The sequence below is a fragment of the Symsagittifera roscoffensis genome, chromosome 2 (genome assembly GCF_963678635.1).
Source record: "Symsagittifera roscoffensis chromosome 2, txSymRosc1.1, whole genome shotgun sequence".
Taxonomy (NCBI): Eukaryota; Metazoa; Xenacoelomorpha; order Acoela; family Convolutidae; genus Symsagittifera; species Symsagittifera roscoffensis.
Genome location: NC_087063.1, coordinates 55,994,968 through 56,010,767, shown reverse-complemented (window position 1 = coordinate 56,010,767; position 15,800 = coordinate 55,994,968). Strand labels below are relative to the sequence as shown.

At 36.9% G+C, this 15,800-nt stretch overlaps 1 protein-coding gene across 1 annotated transcript; it reads right to left on the bottom strand.

Moving 5' to 3' along the window:
• Positions 1–2,708: 2,708 nt before the first annotated feature.
• LOC134838894 (uncharacterized) lies at positions 2,709–14,350 on the bottom strand. Its single transcript, XM_063854199.1, has 3 exons — positions 14,175–14,350; positions 3,481–3,564; positions 2,709–2,907 (listed from the first exon to the last, which is right to left on the bottom strand). Exons 1-3 carry the CDS (start codon positions 14,250–14,252, stop codon positions 2,761–2,763), a joined length of 309 nt encoding a protein of 102 aa, XP_063710269.1. The 5' UTR covers positions 14,253–14,350; the 3' UTR covers positions 2,709–2,760.
• Between the last annotated feature and the right edge of the window lie 1,450 nt (positions 14,351–15,800).

Here is a 15,800-nt window from a genome sequence, read left to right as displayed (position 1 = left end):
TCCTACTCTAAATTTTCTATTACTCATATTCAAAATTGCCATGTACATTCAAAACTATTTTGACGAAAAACCACTAACAATACAATGTTCATATCAAGTTTTTCACAATCAATGAAAATAAGCAACAACTGAATAGCCCAACATCCGAAAAAAGTGACCGGTGACCAAATTTGTTCGAACATGTGCTCTGAAATATAGATGTAACTAATTCTACATTTAACATTTTAAACTTCTCTTAACATGAAAATAATTTGTTTCTACAGAAATTGGATGCAAATTGCAAACTATATTGATAAAATTTGACGCTCATTTTGCAAAAATTAAAAGAAAAGTTTTCTTGTTTCCAGTTGGTTGATGATATAGTTGAGTGCTTTTCCCATTCAACTGACTTTTGGCTTCAAAAAAGCAAAAGACGAGAAGGAAAATTAAGATGAGATAAGATAAGAGACGAGACAGAAAGAGCGAGAGAGAGAGAGAGAGAGAGAGAGAGAAAGAGAGAGAGAGAGAGAGAGAGAGAGAGAGAAAGAGAGAGGAGAGAGAGAGAGATAGAGAGAGAGGAAATTGAGAGGAGAGAAAGATAGAGAGAGAGAGAGAGAGAGAGAGAGAGAGAGAGAGATATGATGATGATGATGATGATGATGATTAGTGTGTATTTGTGTGTGTATGATAGAGAGGGAGAACTGGCAAACCTAGATTGCACAATGTCAATCATAGCAGAAATTTATTCATAAAACAATATGAATTTTGTATTTTTACTCAAGAAAACAAAATTGAGAGAGCCACTACTGAAATCTTTTTTCTGCCAGCTTTTTTTCGTTATAGACATATTCAAATCGTACGTTCTCTTTTGAGCAAACCAACCTTGAAGCAAAATCGTTCAGATGTTCTATTTCACAAACTTTTGCTGCCTAGATGACAAGTTACTTAAAATAATTTATATAAACAATTGAAATAGTTTTTTATAGCGTTAAACTTGGTTGTTAGCCGAAAATTGTGCTTGATTTTTGTTCAATCGATCAAAAAATCTTGGACAAAAATTTATCACAAAGCTTTTTGAGCGATTTAAAAATTGACAATTTAGCGAACTCTTATTGATTCAGCAATATTTTTTTCAGCACTGCCAAGCTTCAAAATTTTTCCAACTTTACTTACTTGCTTATCAAAAGTTTTTTTATAGTTTCAGTTTGATTTATATTTATTTATGACTGAAATTTTTGTCAAAATATAATCAAGAGTGATCAACATTTTTAAAGTTGAAATTGATTTTAAAAAGTTTAAACACAAAGTCTGTCATTCCTTTTGAAATAAAAATAAATGCTTACATATTTTCTGTTCTGTAAATCGTGCACCCACATAAATACCTTTTGCTTTTATTTAGTTTCAACAATTGCTTTTTTGTTTAAATACAATAATTTGAAACATAATTGAATCCGTCATTTGATGTTTGAATGCTCTGGAAAAAGCAGACAGTGATTAGCACTAAGACTGACTGTTGATTTGGAGACTATTTAAATCAACCCGTCTCGCAAATTACTGTTGACAACCGCCAAGTTGTATGAAATCAAAAATCAGCTTCAAATTTCTCACAAAAAGTTGGCTTCTGTAGACAAAAGATCAGTCGACACCGATTTTATTGAAAACAATTACCCGGTTTTTCTCCATTTTCAAAGGTTAAAAATTCAGAGTTATTTATGAGGTGGCAATAAAAAATGTACTAAATTAAAGTTCTTGGAGAGTTTTTTAGTAACCTAAAAAAATGTATTTGGGCACTTTTCGTCAAAATTTTGCCTTAGTTGCAGAGTTGTTGGTAAGGATGATAAGGAAATAGAGTATCTCTCACTGCTGGGGAGAAGGCGGAAAATCAGTTCGGTCAAATTAAAAAAGGTCGACTAGTTTTATGGAAAACCGCCACCTAATCCAGCAACAGGGGGCGGCGGTGAAGTTGTTACGTATCCGCCTCTCAATCAAAAGGGATAACCGACAATTCAGCCAATAATAGTGACCGCTGCAGTCGCGCCAACGTGTTGCGAGCTTGCCAACAGAGAATAGGATTCTATACAAAATTTAGAGGCGGTTATCGCCGCGAAGCGGCGACGGGCGCGTAGAGTGCCCACCGGCGACCTTAAACCGAGAATTAACTCCAGTTCCGATTTTTTTTCGAATCTAGTGTTATGTAAAACAGGCTGAATTGTCCCCGGCTGAAATTTCTGTATTATTTTGGCTGAATTGCCTGAAATTCAAATTGGCTGAATTGCCCTTGACCGAATTGTCTGTGCGCCCATGAGAGTACCCTTTCTGCAGTTTTTTGCTCAACAAATTTTGATCAGTGGAGCCACTGGTCCTGTACAGTTGCAAGACCAACTAGGTTTTTCTATATGTCAAGAAAGTTATGAAAAATCAACTTTTAATTTCAAATTTTGTGCTTTATCATGGCTTATGAATATAAATCTGCTACCGTTTTGCAACGCATGAATGTGGAAAATTTGTTGCATGGAAGTCATTCGACTTTTTTGTTTTAAAATAAAATTCATAAGGTAATTTTAGAATTCCTAACCTCGTCTTGCTGGCTGAGTGGAAAAAAAAACTATTGGGTGAGTCGATTTTTGTAAGGATATCCAATGTTTTGAGTTAAGATTTTAGTTCAACATCAGGGAAAGAATTACACCAATCACAGTTCTCTCCTCAGACTTAGTGATATTTCCGGTTTCCGTAGCAGTGTTGGACATACACGCACTCTCTAGATCAACCGGGTCAGCCGTATCAGTGGCCGCATATGCGTCCGGTGAACGATCTGAACATGGCTTTTCTCATCTTAGCCATGGCCAGGTAGCAAGGAGTTTTGGCAGCAGCCCCAATTGAACCTGCCAGCTGGGCCAGTCCTATCTCGAACTTCTGCACTCCATTATTCTGAAAGTCGGCTACAAATTATTGACAAAACCGGAGGGGACTCTTCAGCAGATTAACCGGTCAAAAAACAGTATTTTAGCCTAATTAATATTTTGACATAATTTTTACGCGCTGAAATGGGTAAAAATTAATTTAAAACGTCAAAGTTAGTGGTTTTAGATTAAATAACTTATCCAGATTTGCTGACCGAAAGGATATTGCCAACAGTTTGGTATTAAGTAGGACATCTGCAAGTTACGCATGTTCCAACATTCTTACAGACTTTATGAAAATTTAAATACCGCGTCCCTTGTCGCAAAAATGATGAAATCATTCGTTGTTGATTTTTTTCAGCGTTCGTTGTTTTTGTTTGCCCAAAAAATTTTGCTATAAATTTAAACCCAATTATTTTTCTCTTTTTTTTTACAAAATTAAGCTATTGGAAAAGCAAAAAAAAACTATTTTTTTTCAATAACGAAGAATCATTTAGTTGCTATTCATTGACAAAGTAATAGAGTTAAATGCAAATCAATTGAATTTTTGGCTGCGGAAAGCTCAAAAGACTGAAAAAAATCATATAAATTATGCAACAACCGATCGTGCCGTGAAGAAGATGGCATACTGGACCAGGGAGAAGATGGTGAACACAGCACAATGAAGTGTAAGAGCCACATTCACCTAAAACAATCACCGTGGTGTTTTTTCTGCGGCTAAGATTAACTAGTTTTTTTTCTGCTATAGGGCCAAAAGCAATCATTTGAGCGTTTCTGTTTTTGAAAATAAAAACCCAGAATGTATTCCACCAGAAACATTTTCAACCGAACAGATTTGAGCGTTCCGTCGAATTTTCAAAATTACGACATACTCTGTCTGGAAGCAAACAAAAAATAGTACAGGGGCGAATTTAGGGGGCGGGGGCGTGGCGGTGGTGGGGTGGACGGACTCTTTTTGCTTTCAGGGATTCGACCCCTTGCCGACCCAAAGGGTCCCCTTAGGTAATTTTATAGAAAAAAAATTTTTGGCCGACCGACCCTAAAATTTTCCTAAGGGGCCTCCTTTGTCAATATATACTAAAAATCAGGGGGAACGCGCGCCAAAAATTTTTTTGTCAATATTTTCAAAATTGTTTTTTTTTTTTCAATTGAATTGTTTTTTTTTTTGAAAAACTTGCCGGCGGCGCAGAAAACATGGCCAAAACAGCGTCCTTTTAGTGCTTTATGCTTTAGGAGAGCTCGGAAAATCAATTTGGTCGCTCTAAAAAAACTCGTCAAAATTGTTGAAATTTTTTTGAAAATCCCCCCATCGAGAAAATCCTAGATCAGGGGCGGATTTAGGGGGGGGGGGGGGTCGGGTTGGGGCGGACGCCCTTCCCTCAGGGATTCGACCCCCTGCCGACCCAAAGGGTCCCCCCTTTGATACTTTTTCAGAAATCCGTTTTTGGCCGACCGACCCTAAAATTTTTCTAAAGGCGCCTTGGGAAAAATTTGAGGGGGAGCGCGCGCCAAAAAAAAACGCTATTTTTTTGTCAAAATTTTTCAAAAAGTGCCCAAAAAGTGCCCGAAAATTTTGTCAAAATAGGGGCAAAACAGTGCTTTGGGAGAGCTCGAAAAATCAATTTGGTCGACCTAAAAAAAAAAAAAGGTCAAAATTTTGAAAAGTTTTTGAAAATCCGCCCCCCCCCCCTCGAAAAAATCCTAGATCCGTACCTGTCCTAGACCAACCCCTGCCTAAGTATGATGCGTTTTTGTCTTTGTAAGGCATTATCCACAGTATCGGTCACATAATGTTCTCCTACGAACAGTTATAATTTTTCACTGTATTATAAAACATTCCCTATAAAAATTAATTAAGTAAGTCTTATACAACGCCTAAACGCATTATAGATATTTCTGGAAGTAGTTTTCAAAACTACTTGGCTCATAGTGATAAGTTTGTGGCCTGAATATTAGAAAAATGGATAAAAATGTTGACAAATTTTACTGTCTAAATATGGCTTTCAAAACTTTTTATAAATGAACTGCCTGTTTTGCCCACCATAGAGGATAAAGCGCAACCATTAACATCCCTGAATGATTTGCATGGAAAATGGCTAATGTTTTATATAATTGAATTATATTTTTTCAACAACACTCAGAGCAGCTGTTTCAGTATAAAAACAAATTCTTTCCATTTTGATAGCTGTTGGTAAAAACTTTCACCATGCAAATATATATATATATATATATATATATATATATATATATATATATATATATATATATAGATATACATATATGTATGTGTGTGTATATATATTTGGTGCTTTCTATGAAAACGAATTTACCATGCAGCTGTTCATTCAGAGGAAAAGAGTAAACAGGAAGAATAGAGGTTAATCGAAAAAATGACGTAGAAAACTTATTGTCAGAACAAAAGACGAATTGAATAATTTTTGAAGTTTTTTCACAATTTAAATGATACATCGAAAGATATTTGAAATGGCAACAGTCAATTACAAATGGTTCAGAAAAGCGAGTTACGATTAAATGCAGACTCTAGATTTGATTGAAATAATTTGTGTGGCCGTTTATAAAAAACCACAACAATTTGACGGCAAAGTTGTTACTTTTTGTTGCCTTTTTCGACAACAAGGGTTTTTTCCAAACTTTGAGCAGAATAGTTAATTATTAGTTTTGGGTATATGTGGCTCGCCCCCTATGAAATTAATGATGATATGTTAGAAGGTCATAGTTATAGTTGAAGAGTGAAAGTTGAATGACTGAATTAATGAATGTGTCAAGGTCGGTACCTGTCGACAGTGATAACAAGTGGTTGGTTAAAAAGTGAGAGAGTCGCTCTCTTGTTTTCTGATAGACGATTGCTGAATACTTTATAGTTAATTCATATCAGTTCAAAATATCTTTGTAAGTTTGCCAGTTTAAGAGAGTCTGTCGGTTGTAATCTCACATGACGCAGCCAGCAGTTTTGGTCGGCGAGGACCGAACTGATCTGGTAGGGGTACCAGCGTTCTGTCCCAAACCAACAACGGAGCCTTTATTCCCCTGGGAGTGGTGGATTGGACAATTTTTTTAGCCGTAAATCTAAGAGAACACTGCAACGTGAAAATTCGACTGAGTGACCCAGTAGAAGTTTTTTTGACGACTCCCACCACAACCAGAGAGAAAAGGAGAAGCTGCAGAAGAGTCCAACAGAAGGAGCTAATCATATTGCAATAGATCAAACTGAAATCCTCAAAACTAAGGAACTCAATGGCGAAAGAAGAAAAAAAAGGATCAAAATTCGGACTTTCTGTACGTTTCCACGAGGCGAACTATTGAATCAAATCGCGTTTAATCTTCTCTTTGGGATCAGAAGGTAAGAAAAGATGTTGCAACTACTAAATTTCGGGATTTTTTACAGCTACAGCGAAGCTCTTTTCAAAAAGAACAAAAATTATAATATTGAAAGAATAAATCTTTACAAAACTCAACCATCAAATCGCAAAAACTCGGAGACATTTTTTCTGAGATTATTGTGCCAAGCAGCCCAAGGTGGTTGGACTATTGACTGAGAAAAGAAAGCTGTACGTGATATCTTCATCACAAAAATGACGTTTAAGGTTATACAATGTGATATTTGTTCTAGACCAGGCAAAACAACTCAGGAAACCCTCAAACCCGCCATTCTTCAAGAGAAAAGTTATGTATTTGCCTCCACTTTACAGAATTAAATGGGCCTTACTCAGGACCATCTAATCCAAAGTCTAAATCTAGCCAGAACTATCATAACTCGTTTAAAATCAAACAGGAACAAACTCTATCAGTTCAGCGAAAGAACAAGATAATATTTAAAATAAACTGAGAACAGAACTCTAGAGGAAGATTCAATCATCGACATAATCAAAACCAATAAAGAAAAAGCAAACTATACTTTTTTCGAGGAAAGATTTTTTCTCGTAACCACAAACTCTCATGTCCGGCAAAGAACGCAACGTTTAAGATTTGCAACAAAAAAAGGCCATTTCGCCAGATGCTGCAGTTTCAGGAGTAACATAGAAGTGGTGAAGTCACAGCAGAAAAAGAATGCGACTTTATCGCAATGCACAAAGAAATAGAATATTCAGTTTTGATGATTTCACCAATGGGTGAACCCACCCAAAAAATCGGAAACCCTAAAAATTCAGTCGAAAAACTAGAAATCATCAAACCAGCCACTGGAAAAACCAGATGCATGTAGATCACTTTAAAAGGCAGCAAAACATTTTTTCAAGACACGGGCAGCCACGCTTTTTTTTAATCAAAACGAAAACCGCAGACTTTTTAGACAAATCTGGCACCAACGTAAGAATGCTGTGGGTCTCGGAAATTCCTATCGACACCCACTGTCTAGATTACAACAGAAGAACAATCAATCTATTTGGCCCGTTATTCGCAGACATCTCATCACTGAGCTGGCATATCAACCTAGAAAAACTCTTTATCTCAATAAATTGTACCAGATGCCTCCTGGAAATTAGATCTGCAAAGCTCACTGGGAGTCCAAACTACCCAATCAAGACCAACTTTCGCATGCGAAAATTCTTTCTTGTCGAATGAAACTGATCCGTGAGAAAAAACTTATTGGAGAATGTCAAGAACGTTTTCACCAGAGAGGGCAGGTCAAAGAATCATCGGGTACATTGCCAGGTATACAAAGATCCATTGGTTCCCATTCAAGAGAAAAATCGGAGAATACCAATACACATCTAGGACAAAGTGGGTACCAAAATCAAGAAACTCATCAGAGAATGACATATTGTAAAGCTAAACAAACGCGCCAGCGACCATTTTGAAGCACCGATGAAAATTACAGCCAAGAAGGACGGTTCTTTTGAACCAGCCATGGACGCAAAACCCATGAACGCCCAGATTTTCAAAAATGCCAAACCTTCAAAACCCATGAACGCCCAGATTTTCAAAAATGCCAAACCTTCAAAACCCTTGAACGCCCAGTTTCTTACAAATGCCAAAACTTCTCGAACAATTAGACCTTTCTGCGCAAACTATCAAAGCGGATACCCCGGGAGAAGTTTGGCTTACCTCACTTGACCTAAAAAATTCGTTTAGTCAATTTTTACTCAGTGATCTTGTCAGTAGCCATTGCAATTTTAGTTTTGTATGCGGGGAATGAACAGGTACCTATCGTTTTAAAACTAAATTTTACGGCCTCACAGATATGCCCAAGGAATTTCAAAAAGCAATTAACAACAGGGCTACAAAATATCAAAGGCATAACCAAATATCAAATATCACTAATTGTTTGGAAGGGCTCAGTTGAAGACTACAACAAAGTTCTAGAAAATTTTTTCTATAAATTAGAAAGGGAATGTTTGCTCTCATATTATCGAAAGGTGAAGTTTTTGTATACAAGACATCGTGGCTGGGTTTCAATATTTGCAAATCCGGGTAATAACCTAAATTCTCAAGAGTATAGACAGTTCTACAACTCAAACCTTCGCAGGCTCTAAAACAGCTTCGTCCATTCATGGGAGAACTCAAATATTTACAGAAATTTCCAACCAATCTTCAATTACTGACTGAGCAATTTAGACCCTCGCTGAAAATGAATAACAAATAGAATTTTATCTGGGGAATTGATCAACAAAAGGCATTCGATTACAACCTCAAGCTAGTATCGAACATTACAAAAATGTATCATTCAGATAAAAAAGAAAACCCAGAGTGAAGTGCGACGCAAGTCATAGTGGGGTATGTTCGGCTTTAGAACAAAAATCATCACGAGACGGTTCTTGGGTTCTGATCTCATTGACTTCTAGATTTTTAAATATCCAGAAAAGGAAGCTTATCACTAATGAAGTAGAGTTACTAGACATACAGTGTTCATGCGAACATTTCCGAATTTATTATTTTGGGAACAAGTTTGAGGTCCTTATCGACCATAGAGCATTTCTATCAGCTTTTCAGACAAATAGAAGAAAAAATTATATCAGTCACGCCTGACAAATGGGCAGACAGATTACTTCCTTCCGGTCACCCAACTACAAAGCCCCCAACCAAAAAGTTTCGATGAACAGTTCGTAATGAAATCAATCCAAATTTTTTTCCGCCTGCTCAACGATCTATAAGTTTTACAACAAATAGTGTGATTATATACCTAACCTCGATCTTAAACGAGATGTATCTAAGCCAATCCCGTAAACAAAAGATAACTTGTACATAGACCGTTCTATTCAGACCAATAAATCCAATAATTTTTTAAGTAAGAGTATATCATTTTTCTTAAATCACAATCGGGGCTTTGAACATTCAAGCAGCATCAAACCACAAGAGGGAGATGGAATCTTATCCGGATGTATTAACCAATCAGAATTAATTTATGCACGAACCTAAGCCAATCAAAATCGAGTACTGAATTTAAGCTCAGAATTCAATCAATCACAGCCTAGCTAACTATAATATTGATGCACTCCGCAAGAGGGCGCAACAAATTCAAGCACAGAATTGAACCAATCAGAGTCCAGTGAAATACATATTGGATAATCTCCGCGAGAGGGCGCACTTGTTTTATGCACGAGTAACCGTATTCAACTTACTGGAAGAAATCCCAGTGTTCTTATAAACTCTGTAACATAACTCAGTCACCCCCTGTACCTATCTGTTTTATAACAAAATCAACTGTTTCAAACTGTCAATATCACTCTGTCAATAGCGGTTCATCGACTTAAAAAATTTGTTCAATTTTAGATATTTCGAATGTATCGTGAGAACCAAAAATAAACAAAAATTTTTGAAGACATCTGATTGAAATTGCGCCGATACACAGAATTTTGCTCGGTCAATCCAGACCTAATCGAAGGCAAAAACGATAAGACCGAGAAGAATATTTTCAGCTGAAACAGGCGAATTAAGTCCAACCAAGTACGCCACCATAATTGCAAACTTCCGAAAGAAGCAATTGACCAGAGCTAAGCTTGTTGATTATATTAAGTCTATTAGATGGATCTTATCAGTTATATTAGATTCAGACAATTTCAGCGAGCTAACAGATGAAGATGCGACGCTTAGACAAATGAAAACAGCGATAAAAAAAACCCTTATATTAAGACCTTCTTGGACTCAGCAGCGGTGATTGACGGCTGCAACATTGCTCATGTTAGAACTGCAATTCCACGTTGCCTTCAACGAGCAGTGTTGACCTCTTTACATTGTTTCCATCCAGATCAGTAGGCGATGGTGGACCCAGCCCAGTATTTTTTATGTGGCCGAGGTTTCACAGAGGCATCGTAAACCTATGTAAGAACTGCAAAAATTGCACCAATTTAGGTAAGAATTTAAAGCCGATGAGACCTCTCAAAATGGGCTAATCTCTTGCTTTTTAAGCGTTTCTAATGAGGGGCTTCAATTAGACCACGCTGTCCTTTGTCAGATGGTTCAGGAAATCAAATCTACATTTTAGTAGCTAACGACCGTTGATCGAAATATCCAACAGCAATGCTTACCAAAACAACTGAAGCCAACAAAGTTTTAAAACTCTTAGATAATTATACTTTTACACATAGTGTTCCAGCGGCAATTAGAACGGACCAATGTTCCGGTTTGAAGAAAAAGGCTGTAAATCAATATTGCAAATCGAAAGGAAAAAATCACATTTTCTGATCGATGCGGATTGGTAGAGCCGACAAAACAGATCATTACAAAGAATTTGGGAGCTTTATAGTTAGAAGATAACCCACCCCATATTCAGTCGTCTTTAAAAAGGATAATTGAAGATGTTCGAAAACAAAATACTCAATTACAGGCATAACCCCCTTTGAGTAACGTTTTGGCAGAAAACCAAATAATTAATGGTCATTAACGACCGACAAACTTAATTCCAAACTACTTTTACACGAGCAACATCTGAAAAGAGACCTCCTGACAGCAGAAGCAGAAGGGAGACATGCGACGGCAGACCACGCATCAAAGTTGTGAGGAAAGGCTGAAATATGTGTCGCCTAAGTTCAAACTGGATAGCACATCAGTTGCAGACACACCATACTATAGATCCCTCGAACAGCTAGCTAAATCGACCAATGGATGGATGGTGTGGAAAGAGATGCTGTCACACGAAGGGTGCTGCCGAGCACTTCGCACTTTAACAGACAGAAACCAGCTACTAGCGGCTTCACTTAGAAATAGTTTAACAGTGGGAACTCTCAGATTCAGACCAGACACAACAGACTTGTCAATTTCCAAGTCTAAAGTAAACTTGTGTCATTACACTTATCTAAATCACAATCCGTTGGAGTATACGGGAAAGGGCGAATCGCAAATCGAGGAAACAACTATTTAAACATTATATGGATAAGATCGTCAAAATCACTCCTTGAACATATACTACAGAACTGTGGAAAGTTGTTAGAAAAAGTGGCATATAATTAAGGTTAATAATCCTCAAGTTTCAGGTAGCCAAGGTTCCAGCAAGACAATAACCGGGAAAGGGGCAAAGACACAAAGCAGAATCTCGAACTCATCATCTTCGGACGAGCCAACAATTTCGAAGGTACAAGCCCAACCTAGACAACTAACAGCGTCGTCAAAGTTATCAGCCTCGGCGGTCCCAGTCCGGGGAAAAACTTCGGAAGATTGTCCCTAACATAACCAGAGTCAGCACTCCAAGCCAGACGCCCCAACCCGTAGTCCCAATATTAGCCCTAACCAGGTCTTCTTCAAGTTCCAGTGGGATCATCAACCCATCAGTTGCAAGTTCATCTCCAATCGACCAACTGACCAGTTCTAAATTAGTTCCAGTCAAACTAACTCAGTCAAAATAGACAACAGCCGGACCAACAAGACAAGGTGAGCGACGATTCAACCTGATGCGGAAATTGTTACAGACGCAGCCGGACTAGTACCAGTTTCCTCGGAGGATGACCTAGTACTAGACTCGAATATCATACCGCAGTCTTGCAAGTCAAAACCGGACTCAAGTCCGAACAAATCAGTGGACAGCCCATAGAAAAGTACACCAGACACCACAGCAGATCAAGATGACAGTGAGTCATCATCCTCACGAGCTTTCAGTAAGAAGCAGACACAGTTTTCCGGCAGTCCTATCCGACATGTGGTGAAAGAAGTATCGGTGGCGTAATCTCCGGGATTTTCCGGTGGGGCAACGATTCTCGTCTCAGCGGAGGAGCTCTTGTCATCCCCGTCAGCAAGAAGAACAATGAGAGTATTTAAGAAGGGTGGCAGAATGGAGTCTCAGAAGAAAAAGAACTAATTGAAAAAGTAAACTGAGACTTTAAAAACTCATGGATAAACTTTGTTCTTGAAACCATACTTTCTGGTTGATCAGAAATTCCATTTGAAAGAGGAGAAGTGTGCTACGGCAGGAGGGCCGCCCCCAATGAAGTTTATGATTCTATGCTAGAAGGTCATAGCGTTAGTTAGTGAGTGAAAATTGAATGACTGAATTTTGAATGTGTCAAGGTCGGTACCTGTCGACCGTGTTAACAACAAATGTTTAAAGATTGAGAGAACCACTCTGTTGTTTTCTGATGAAAGATTACAGAATACGCTATAGTTATTCCATATCATTCCAAGTTATCTTTATTAGTTTGTCAGTTGAAGAGAGTCTGTCGGTTGTATTCCCACAGCATGTAAATTGCAATAGCTTTGACAGTAAAAAATTTATTCATATAGAAAAAAAAACAAATCAAAAAAGACAAAATGCTTGTATTTCTTCTCTATTTTTCTGAAAAAGAAATCAGTGAATTTTGCAAGTGTTTTTCCAGTTCTTTATTTTGATATTTTTTATATTTTGGTAGCCTACTATGCTACGCTTTCGTTGTAGCAAAGCTCCCATTCGCCTCTGTGTTGAATTTTTTGCTAGCCATAGAATTAGAACGTTCAATAACAATGTTTCGTATTTCTGAAAAGTTTGACGTCTCTTAGACAGCTTTATGAACAGTTCTTCATCCGCCACCAGGCATGTTTCCGGCGTCATCCGGTCAATTTTTTTGCATTATCAGTAATTGTCCCTCTGTTGGACAATAGAGTGGGCACCATAGACATAAACAAATGGGCAACCATACGTTGGTTCATTCATGAAAATTGCGATATTTTAATATAAAACTACGCCAGCATTTTTCCATGAGTTCTATAGTGAACTTGAACCTAGTCCTAGGTTTTTCTGGTTTTCATGCCGTTAATTACAAAAAAAACCAAAATAGTGCGGCCCGTTATTTAATAAATAAATGGGGCAACCCAAAAAATCTACCTTCAACAATGAAATCCAATTTCTGCACAAGTAGCATATAATGTTCTAGCCACAATGATTAAAGTTCAGAATTCAAAAAATTGTCCAACCTTTCTGGAAAGTTTTTTCGTACAAAAATTATAGAAGCCTAAGTATACTGTCTTAATTGGAGGACAAATGAAATGAAAATTAGGTCTCTAATTAGGTCTTTTTCAAAATTTAATACTTAGTCAAAAAAAAGGACAAAAAAACGGTCGAGAAGAATTTTTGTTTTTGTTTCTATGGAGTTCCCATCAAAATTAATAGGATTTTGATGTGATAACAAACGTGAACTTGACAAGTTTTTTTTGAAGTTCCTAAAACTGATCGGAAGTTAAAACCTTTTACGATATATAGTTCCTTCCATTTTCGTGAAGTGGCCCTTGAAATATTTTAAAAATTCAGGTTTTAGTTTTAAAAAAATTACAGAATGTTTTTTGGCAATCAGAAGTTTTTCATATGATGCAAGTTGAAAAATATTTTTGAAAGATTCATTGAAACTAATATCAAGGAGCAGTCTTGAATGTTATGTCTGTCTTAAAAGGGCAATCTGAATTTTTTGGACAAGATAGGAATTATAAATGAAAAAAGTAGTCTTTCATTATTGTTCCATCTGTGCGAATAAAGAATGTCATTATTTTCTACAGGAAATGTGTATCTTTTTATGCTGGACTTTGTTACAAAGCTTAATGAAGTGTGGTTCGTTACCCTGACCATAAACTGAGTTGCGTTTTTTGGGACACTTGAATTTTTTGTGGATCTTGCCGCTGACTTTTGTTGATTTTTAAAACCGTTTTTTTTTTCTGAAGTGAACTTTGAAAATTCAAGGACCATCTTCACTTGGAAATGAAAATATGTTAACTGAATTTTTTCATTTAGGGTTTTCTTATGTTCTCAAAAAATGGTTTTAAATTACATATAGTGGCGAAATTGTGGATCTTTTTTGAAAAATTTCACAATTTCAATCAAAAATTAGTTGGAAGTTAATTTCAAGAATCGAATCAAAGTTTCAACAGTCAAAAAATATTAACCGTTCGCATGTTGGCGGCGCTCGATGAATTACCCACTGAAGATCCTCTGTGCCCTGGGTTGGTTTGCTTGGCAGCCATGTTTCGCAGCAGCCTGACTGTCAGCACAGCCACGATCAGCAAAGAGGGCAACCCGAGGTAGGTTATAGTATGGGAAATGTGCTTTCCCTCTTCCTATATTGACTCTTTTTAGTTTATTCTTTTTTTTGTGGCGTGCATTTTGTTCCGACCAGTGAAAATGGGGAGGAGCTTTGTATCCGGGTGTGTTTTAGTTTTGTTCTTTATTTTTTTCCTCGCCAAGTACCACAAACAATGATCGGAATGAGTTAAGTGATATATCATATTCTAGCTTTTTTAGTCGTGGGTCGAATGAAACTAAAAAATTTTAATTAATTGTCCCAGTCTTGAGAAAAACTGATTTGAAACTTTTGAGATTTAGTCTCGTATTTCGAGCGTGTAACGGGCCCGAGTAATTCTCGTTATTTCAATGTAAATGTAAACGAGAGTATTAATGCATATACGCCAAACACAAGCTTGAATATGATCGGACCAAAATGTAACTACAAACAAGCACAGTTGGCCGACTGTCGTATTCCAAATGTACTATATTCAGATTTTCGAGTTCAAAACCCCCCATACGCAGACCTTAAAACATGTAGAACCGAGAGGCTACCCGCATCGAGCGCCCATGGATCATAATCGATTGTATTGTCATAATTTGGTCAGCATCTATAAAATGACAAAGTAATCGATTATAATCCATTAAAAATGGACTATAATCCTTATTTTTTTATCCCAATAAAACCCATTATAATCGATTATAATCGATAATAATGGATTTTTTTGAGGGTTAATCATGAAATTTACAATTTTGTTCAAAATTATCTCATTTCCTGTTTAGTGTAGTTGCTACGTGTTATGTTTCATAAAATGTTACATTTATAAATTTTTTGTCTCAACTTTTTGTAATTCATATAGTAATTCAATAATCGGTTTCAGTGACAAAAATAATGGATTCTAATCGATTATAATGGATTACAATGGTTTATAATGGATTATATTTGTTCAAAATGAATCAATTATAATGGCTATACAATCGATTTCGTGGTCTGAATTTTACATCCGTAATGGATTATATTCGATTATTCTTGTCTCGGGAATCCATTACAATCGATTAAATCCATGGGCGCTCGGTGCGGGTAAAGCCCAATTAGACCGTTTTTACTGTTTTTTTTAGTTGAGTGTTAAAAAAGCATTTGTTATCAAGGACATTACCGGTTCTTGTGACTAGCTTGCCTCGAAATAGTTTATAATCGGTGCAGTTTTTTGATGTTATATGATGTTATGCTTCAACGAAATTCTGATGAAATATTGAGTTTCAGATAGTTTTGCCGATGAATGCTCTGAATAATTCGAGCATTCGACCTTATAGTTTTTACCAACTTACGGAGATTGGGACAGAATTAGGGACAGAAGGGATATCGAGGTCTTTCTCTTCACGACTTTTTTCTTTTCAAGACTAGGGACCACGTTGATAATTCCCTTTCGAGAGTTTCTCGGACAGTTTCCCGACAAGTGGTCGGCCCGACAGTGCCCACAGTGCCCACAGCAACACAAGGGTCCGATCGT

Coding starts and splice junctions, on each gene's coding strand:
- LOC134838894 (XM_063854199.1), bottom strand. CDS start 14,252: ATGGCTGCCAAGCAAACCAACCCAGGGCACAGAGGATCTTCAGTGGGT. Junction 3,565..14,174: donor GCGCCGCCAACATGCGAACG/GTTAATATTTTT, acceptor TGATTGTTTTAG/GTGAATGTGGCTCTTACACT. Junction 2,908..3,480: donor TCTTCTTCACGGCACGATCG/GTTGTTGCATAA, acceptor GCCGACTTTCAG/AATAATGGAGTGCAGAAGTT.